This window comes from Vulpes lagopus, chromosome 14 (assembly GCF_018345385.1).
Source record: "Vulpes lagopus strain Blue_001 chromosome 14, ASM1834538v1, whole genome shotgun sequence".
Taxonomy (NCBI): Eukaryota; Metazoa; Chordata; class Mammalia; order Carnivora; family Canidae; genus Vulpes; species Vulpes lagopus.
Genome location: NC_054837.1, coordinates 10,225,870 through 10,233,999, shown reverse-complemented (window position 1 = coordinate 10,233,999; position 8,130 = coordinate 10,225,870). Strand labels below are relative to the sequence as shown.

Below are 8,130 nucleotides of genomic sequence, written 5' to 3'. Positions count from 1 at the left end.
CTGTCCTTGCAGCAGCCACAGGGACCTTTTAAAGTGACAATCACGTGCCGCTTCTTCAAAGGGGCTCTCCAGATCACCCCTCCCTACCGACCCTCCCCACTCCTGGCGTTATTCGCGGCAGCTCCAGCTCGGGTGAACACCCGCTCTCACTGAGCGCAGGCCTAGGACTGCCTGTCTCCTGTGTCCTATTGGCTGCTGGATCTCCCGCGTCCAGGGAAGCCCCTGGCACACGGTCGGTGTTCAATCAACGGTGGACTTGAATGAATGAATGAATGAATGAAGGAGTTTCTTCCGTCAAAATGACGAGGGCCCGGGTGGGCACGCGGGCTCCGGGGAAGAGTCCCCGCGGGAGTCGCCGGGGGGTCAGGTGGCCGGCGGCGGGAAGAGGGGTGGTCGGACACAGTGCCGGGCGCGTCCTCGGTGCTGGGCCAGGTGGCACTCCCCCTGGAACTCAGGCGGGGACCGGAAAGGCGGGACCGAGCGGCCGCCAGCCAGGTGGACTCCGAGCGGGCCCCGCCCCTTCCGGTCTCCTCTCCGCCCGCGGAGGCGCCCTAGCCCCGCCCCCAGAGCCTGTGGCCCCTCGCTATTGGCTCTCCCTGGCGGGCCGCGAAGAGCCGCGCTCCTCACTGGCCGCACCTTCTCCCGCGTGGCCAAGGCCGGCACCACAACAACCGCCACGTGCTCCACTGCGGGGCCCGCTCTTTGGTCCCGAGTCCTGACCCGCCCACCCCCCCTGTCCCGCCCCCGGCCGCCCGCTGCCTCCTCCTACTGGCGACCCGGCCCAGGGCCCCTCCCCCCGTCCTGGGCGCGCGGCGCCTAGGACGCGCATTGGCCGAAGCCGGGAGCGAGGCGGGGCTTGGAGGCGGGTTTAAGAGCGCGCCGCAGGTTGGGCCACGCGTGTCCGAGAAGGTTCAATGGCGTGGCAGGGGCTGGCGGCCGAGTTCCTGCAGGTGCCCGCGGTGACGCGGGCCTACACGGCGGCCTGCGTCCTAACCACGGCTGCTGTGGTAAGCTGGCCGGGCGGGCGGGGGCGTCTCCACGGCTGCAGCCGGGAGGGGTGTCCCCTTGGTGACCGCTGGGTTCCGGGAGCAGCACCTGACGCACCCCTGGTTCCGCAGCAGCTGGAGCTCCTCAGCCCCTTCCAGCTCTATTTCAACCCGCATCTCGTCTTCCGGAAGTTCCAGGTGAGGCTGCCCCGCCCGTTGCACCTGTCGGCCGGCCGCCTGGCCCGCGCCTGACAGCCCGCCTCTCCTCCGTCCCCGTAGGTCTGGAGGCTCGTCACCAACTTCCTCTTCTTCGGGCCCCTGGGATTCAGCTTCTTCTTCAACATGCTTTTCGTGTATCCTGCGCCGCGCGGCCCCAGGCGTCGGGGTGGGGCGGCCCGCCGGGCTGGGGGGCGGCTCGCAGGGCTGCGGGAGGCCCGGAGCGGGGAAACTGAGGCTCTGCTGGGTGGCACTTCCTTCACGGACGCCGCAGGTTCCGCTACTGCCGCATGCTGGAGGAGGGCTCCTTCCGCGGCCGCACCGCTGACTTCGTCTTCATGTTTCTCTTCGGGGGCATCCTCATGACCGTATCCTTCCCGGGCGCTGAAACTTCAGGCCGCAGCGCCTCTGGGCCCAGCCTGTGTCGGCCATGGGGCCGACATGGGCACCCCGGCCGGAGGGGGACAGGGTGGTCCCCGCAGCTCAGGATGTATCTAGCATATATCATGTGCTCAGCTCCGGATGCCAGCGCCAGCTCTCCAGGCCGTACACACCACCACAGGGCCGGGTGCAGCAGAGCCAGCTGGGGTGCCCGCAGGCTGGGGCCCAGAGGACAAGCAGGACGGATCACGTGGAGCCTGAAGGCCACAGCGTGGCCTCGATAGGAAGGGCACATCTTGATCGGGGAGTGGCACATAGGGGGGAGGAGGGAGGATTCCAGGGGTCCGGGGCAGGGGCTGAGACCTGCACCAGGGAAGGCCCCCCCCCCCACACACACACACCTTGACTCTGGCTCAGCTGCTGGGGCTCCTGGGCAGCCTGTTCTTCTTGGGCCAGGCCCTCACAGTCATGCTGGTGTACGTGTGGAGCCGCCGCAACCCCCGAGTGAGGGTCAACTTCTTTGGCCTCCTCACCTTCCATGCACCATTCCTGCCCTGGGCGCTCATGGGTTTCTCGCTGCTGCTGGGCAACTCGATTCTCGTGGACCTGCTGGGTGAGCCTGCCTGTGCACCTGCCCTCCCCAAACAGGCGGTCTGGCACCTGCCGCCTCAGGCTGGCTGCCGCTGTCCCAGAGCCCTCCCTCCCGCCAGCACTGGATCTCTCACCTGTCCTCACACCCCCTCTTCCTGCCCCGCCAGCTCCTCTGTTTTTCTGGCCCCTTGAACTAGCCAGCCAGCTACAAGCTTCCTTTCTTCAGGCCTGATGTACTGATGCTCATGTGGGTCCTCACCAGGGTGGGGATAGGTGTCAAGATTCCAGCTTTGGCTCCTATTTCTCCCATGTTCTCAGGCCCTTCCCTCCCCAGGTCCTGCCCACTTCTGGGCCAGGTAAGCCTGCCCTTCAGGGTCAACCCTGGCCTCACCCTCGGCTGGCAGTACAGAACATCTGGCAGGTTGTCATGGGTACTTATGCTGTGGGGCCTGAGGTTACTTGTCCTGGCTGTGCCTCCAGAACTGCGCATGGAGGTGGGGAGCAGGCTATGCTGGCCCAGGCTCCGGACTGTGGAGGGTGGCCTCAGCTGTCCTTGGCTCTCCTACAGGGATTGCGGTGGGCCACATTTACTACTTCCTAGAGGATGTCTTCCCCAACCAGCCTGGAGGCAAGAGGCTGCTGCTGACCCCCCGCTTCCTGTGAGTGCTAGAGATGACATTTCTCCCCTTACCCTCCTTCAGATGGCTCCCTGCCCTAGTGGGGACCCCTGCTGGCCTCAGCTCAGTGCAGGCCCCTCCCTACAGGAAGCTGCTACTGGATGCCCCACAGGAAGATCCCAATTACCTGCCCCTCCCGGAGGAGCAGCCAGGACCCCTACAGCAATGACCCTACCCAGGGCCAGGGCCAGCCCCAGGGGCCTGTTTTCCTGGCCTCTGGCAGGCCTCCATCCCACCCCTATCTCCCACTTACAGGGAGAGCAACCTGTCCTGGAGACCGGGCTGGTGTTCAGGGCCAATCCAAATAAACAGAATGACCTGCATTTCTCTGCCCGCAGCACTGGCTCCCTGCCTCGGCTGGCCACACCCTTCCATGCTGAGCAGGTGCTGTTGGCCTTGACCTGAGGCCACCAAGCCTGGCCTGCCCTCTCAGGCCAACTGTAGATGGTAGGATGGGAGACCCAGAGGGGCTCAAGAACCTGCCCAAGGTTCCCCAGCAGCTTTGAGCTTATAGATAAGCTTGGGGTTCTCACTCCAACTTTGCCAGTGCCTCAATGGAGCTTCACGCAAATCCCACCCGCACGGATTTCTGTTCCCTGCCAGGCAGCAAGGGACCTGCCGAGGTCTCCTTAGCTGGGATGTCCCTGTCATGCCAAGCCCAGTCTGCAGCCCTCAGGCTGATGCCTCATTTGGTTCTTCCTGTCCCTCATCAACAACATGTGGACCTTTACCCCACTTTCTAGCAGTTAATGGACTTGGCCAAGGCTCCATGGGGTCAGGTGCAGCACAGGGCCAGGATGGGGTTCTTTGCCCTTCTTGTGACCACAAAGCTTTGAGAAATTTTTATCGCGACAGAGTTCTACAAAGTTCTCTCCCTGATGTTTTTAACTGAGGACCATGGGAGCCTGATCTGATCCCTAGCAGGCACCAGACAAAATGGCCAACTTTCCTTATTGCCCTAGACCCGTCTGAATTACGGTATTTTTCCCGGATGATCAGCAGCAAGCATAAGGGCTCCTCCAGCCATAGGTTGTCACGTTCACAGAAAACACAGGTATTCACCATGCAGTCGGACCTTAATTTTGTAGGGAAACCTTGTGGAGTCACAGCTGGCTCTGCAGCAATGTGGGCCAAGAGTGCTCAAAGTGAGGGCTCAGCCCCTGGGCCTGATGCACCGGCCCACCCAGAAGGGCTGAGGTGGGAAGGATTCATTCCATCCCATCAGTTGTAGGGGCACACGACCAAGCAAACCCTTCAGCAAGGAAGCCCACTTGTCTCCACGGCCAGTGAAGCCCAGGCCTGGAATCTTCCTCTTTGTTCAAGGCCTCACATGAAGCCCAACTGTCTCCTAAGTGTGGGCCTCCAGTAAGTTGCACTCCTGGATGAAGGGCAGGGGGCTTGAGTACAGACTCCCTGGGTGCCAGGAGCTGTCATGTCCCAGGACATCAGAGGACCCCCAGCCCCGAGGGCCAGGCGCATCTACCCTGGCAGTGAAGACCCCAATTCCTACTCAGAGCTCTGCCCTTGGCCAGTGTGGGACTCAGACTGGGAGCCAGGAGCCTCATGCCGCTGCCAGGCTCCTGGGGGTCAGAGCAGCCCTGACCTGCAGGGAAGACCTGGCAGCACCTGAAGGCACCAGCCCAGGGCTGGAGGTCTGGGCCTGTTCTCTCTGGTAAGACTGGCTATGTGCCCAGTCCACCAGCCAGTGCTCGGCACAGTGAGTAGACCCACACATGCCACCCTCACGGAGCCCACGTCCCTTCTGTGGAGTGGGGACACTTCCATGTTAGACAAGAAGCAGTTCATTGGGGGCAGAGCTGAGACAAAGCCCAGGGCTATGCCTTCTTCTCAACACACCTTATCACCCCACAGCTGGCACCAGGCAGCATGATGCTCCACGTGCCTTATTCCTCACGACTGACCTGACAGAGAGGAGCTGGCCTGGCTCATGGCACCAGCCAGAGGTGGAGCTGGCCCCAACCACCTGCTGCTGGGAGGTGTGTCAAGAGCGGTGCACATTGGCCATGGCTGAAACAGCGAGTCACAGGCCCTCGGGCATCCCTGCTGGTGATGCCCCTGGAGCCTCCACAGAGGACACGGCTGTTGCAAGGGGCTCCAGGGAAGCAATGCTCCTGGTGGGGGTGGGGGGAGGGGGAGGTACGACAGCCTGGACACAGCAGAGCCCAAGGACAGCAGGAAAGCCTAAGCTGCTCCACAAGGCCAAGCAAAGGGGATGTGGGGGTGGGGGCTCTCACTGAAAGGTAAGTGGGCCCCCTGCCCTGTGAGCCTCATGACTTCACTTCTGCTCGTCTGTATGACATGGCACAGCAGGTGGGTGCCAGGCTGGGGGACCTGAGGAAAAGCAGCATTGTGCTCTGACTGGCCTTGGATGCAGCCTTATTAGCTCCCACTTGTCCATCTGGGGCTCCCGGGCAGAGAAGGGCGAGCGTGCTGGCATGCCAGCCTTGGCCACACACCACCCCAGCCATGCCCTGCTCCTTGTGCCCATTCTTATTTTTTATGCTACCACTTTGAAAAAATGAACATGACCTGTTGTCTTTATTTAAAAAGTGTTGCTAGCCCTACATGGGGCTCCTATACAAAAACAAAACACAACTCAAAAACGAGGCCTCTTTCTGACCAGAGACTTGGGTGGCGACTAGGGCCCAACAAATGGAATGTGTGCCCAGGGGAGGATGACTGGAAGCCCTCCCCACGCCCCATACTCCTCAGGATGGCCCCGGCCTGTCCCTTTCCCTCCTCCTTGCCAGAAGATGAAGCAGAGGAGGTCCGATCTTCTGAACGCTCCGTGGGAGCCATGCACCAATGGGCCGGTTACCAGGCTGGGGCAGTGTTGGCAAGACGCCTCATACGCCTGCAGGAGGAGAGTAGGCAGTGACCCGGAGCCAGCTTCCAGCCCTGAGTGGCTGCCCTCCCCCAAGGATTCTAGTGCAGCCAGTGGAGTGGGGACAGAGCTAGGACATGGTGGGGGGATCCCCAGCCTCCTTGCTCTGCTTGAGCCTGTCTGCTGCTCGAGGCCCTGGAGCTGCCCTCTCTCAACCCAGCCCACCTCTCCAGGGCTCCAGGTAGGTAGGTCTGGGTGGTGGTCAGACCCAATCTGAGGGCTTACTTTTGTTTCCCATAGGGAAACCCACCCAGGGGCTACATTGGGACTTATCACCCAGGGCCCATCTCCCAGAAACCGGGTCACTGGGTCCCTCCTCTGCCTGCAAGACATTGCCTTTGGGCAGAGCCAACTTCAAGGGGCCTGGAGGGGTGGGGGGTACCTTGTGTTCCTGTCCTGGTCGCGGATCTTCTTTTCCATCTCAGCATCTGTCAGAGTCTCCAGCAGTGGGCACCACTGGTCAGCATCACCTGTGTTCCGGATGGCAATCTCCACCGTGGGGAGGGGGTTCTCACTGTGGGCCAGGGATGGGGGGTGGTAACTGCTGGTTCACAGAGTAGCAGCTAGAAAGGCCCCCCAGACACCAGTGGCCACCCCCTGTTAGAGCACTGGAGCCAGCACATGGCAGGAAGGCCCAGGCCTTTCCTGCTACCTCCTCTGCCTCCTCCCCACTGGCCATTTCCATGCCCGGCTCCTCAGAACAGCACTCCTGACAGGAGTGGCCCAGTCATCCACCTGTCACCTGAACCTCAAGGCACAGTCCCTGGAAATGCCAGGTCCGGGCAGCCCAGGTGGCTCAGTGGTTTAGCACCACCTTCAGCCCAGAGTATGATCCTGGACACTGGGGATCGAGTCCCACGTCGGGCTCCCTGTATGGAGCCTGCTTCTCCCTCTGCCTATGTCTCTGCCTCTCTCTCTGTCTCTCATGAATACATAAATAAAATAAATCTTAAAAAAAAAATTCCTTTGAGATTTCACATTAAAAAAAAATGAAGGGATCTCTGGGTGGCTCAGTGGTTTAGTGTCTGCCTTTGGCCCAGGGCTTGATCCTGGAGTCCCAGGATCGAGTCCCACATCGGGCTCCCGGCATGGAGCCTGCTTCTCTCTTCTCCTGTGTCTCTGCCTCTCTATCATAAATCAATCAATCTTAAAAAAAGAAAAAAAGAAAAAGGAAATGCCAGGACATGGTGGGGGGATCCCCCACAACAACAGCTTCTCTTCCAAGCACTCTTAAGCAGGCCCCTGCTGTCTCTGGTCTGAAGCCTGGGCAGGGCGCTCCCAGCAGAGGTGGTTCCCTGTGACCAGGGCACTGGGGAGGCAGGGGAGGGCGGTCGGCCCCACTCTGTGCCCGGGGCCGAGACCCACTAGCCTTGATACCTCATCACAGAAGGCTGCTGGGCTGACCTGCTCCTGAATATTCCATACACTTGCCCCTCAGTGCATTTCACTGGCCCAACTAAACTCCAGAGAGCTGGCCTATTTGCTTAAGGCAGACAGCTAAGCCTGGGACCCTTGTCCCCTGATCACTCCACGGCCCCTCGATGGCCACCCGGATGGCCACCTGTGCACCCTCTTGCTAAGGAGACACAGCGGTGGGGGTGGAGGTAGGGGTGGGGGAGATACACACAGGAGTGCCAGGGGAGGGGATCCTCAGGTGGCTCAGCGGTTTAGTGCCTGCCTTTGGCCCAGGGCGCGATCCTGCAGTCCCGGGATCGAGTCCTGCGTCGGGCTCCCTGCATGGAGCCTGCTTCTCCTTCTGCCTGTGTCTCTGCCCCTCTCTCTCTCTTCCTATGTCTATCATAAATAAATAAATAAATAAATTTTTAACAAAAGAAAAAAAAAGGAGTGTCAGGGGAGGGAGGACACAGCTGAGCTGTCAGCTCCCTGGGCCTTGGAAGCTTGTGCGACAGGAGGCTGAAGAGGCAAGGATGCTTCAGAGCTGACGCTCCAACTCCTGGCCTGGGAGCCAGGCCTCAGAGCATAGTCCTAACAGTGATCTCTCCCACCCTCTTCCCACCATCATCACCCCGGCCTCATCAGTCCCTTTTCTCTCTGCTCCAGCTGGGCAGCCTGCACCTGCCTCCCGAGGCTCGGCAGCCCCCAGAAGGCCAGCCCTGCTCCCCTGCAGCCCTGTCAGATGTCTGCCCAGTTGCAGCCTGGAGCCTTGCAAGACTCAGTTCGCTCTGGGCAGAGTAAAGGCAGGCAGAGCCCAGGGGAGGCACCCAGAGGACCTGACCGGACAGCCTGGGTTTTGATACTTCATTTGGAAAAAAGGAACAATATTGTGGCTGTGAGAGCTTTTCAGAAGATTACTGTTATTTAAAGCAGCCAATGTATGTCCACTGAGCCAATGTATGTCTAGGGACCAGGAGCC

At 60.8% G+C, this 8,130-nt stretch overlaps 2 protein-coding genes across 6 annotated transcripts in view; one reads left to right on the top strand and one right to left on the bottom strand.

Annotated features, from left to right (window-relative positions):
- The first annotated feature begins 180 nt into the window (after window positions 1-180).
- On the top strand, window positions 181-5,395 carry DERL3 (derlin 3). Of its 4 annotated transcripts, none has more exons than XM_041728460.1 (7): window positions 181-1,007; window positions 1,119-1,184; window positions 1,266-1,339; window positions 1,477-1,570; window positions 2,001-2,196; window positions 2,743-2,833; window positions 4,724-5,395. In XM_041728460.1, exons 1-7 carry the CDS (start codon window positions 915-917, stop codon window positions 4,740-4,742), a joined length of 633 nt encoding a protein of 210 aa, XP_041584394.1. In that variant the 5' UTR covers window positions 181-914; the 3' UTR covers window positions 4,743-5,395. The 4 variants fall into 4 exon arrangements, 3 of the variants coding, with proteins under 3 accessions (XP_041584394.1, XP_041584393.1, XP_041584392.1); XM_041728459.1 differs by lacking the exon at window positions 4,724-5,395 and adding an exon at window positions 2,939-3,174 and having other exon boundaries at window positions 1,122-1,184; XM_041728458.1 differs by lacking the exon at window positions 4,724-5,395 and adding an exon at window positions 2,939-3,174.
- SMARCB1 (SWI/SNF related, matrix associated, actin dependent regulator of chromatin, subfamily b, member 1) overlaps window positions 5,392-8,130 on the bottom strand; it is a 36,696-nt gene continuing 33,957 nt past the window's right edge. For both annotated transcript variants that reach the window (XM_041728451.1, XM_041728452.1), the window contains exons 8-9: window positions 6,139-6,270; window positions 5,392-5,726 (exon numbers count right to left, since the gene is read on the bottom strand). In XM_041728451.1, the coding sequence (XP_041584385.1) occupies window positions 5,687-5,726; window positions 6,139-6,270 (172 nt within the window). In that variant the 3' untranslated portion in view covers window positions 5,392-5,686. The remainder of the gene's footprint in view (window positions 5,727-6,138; window positions 6,271-8,130) is intronic.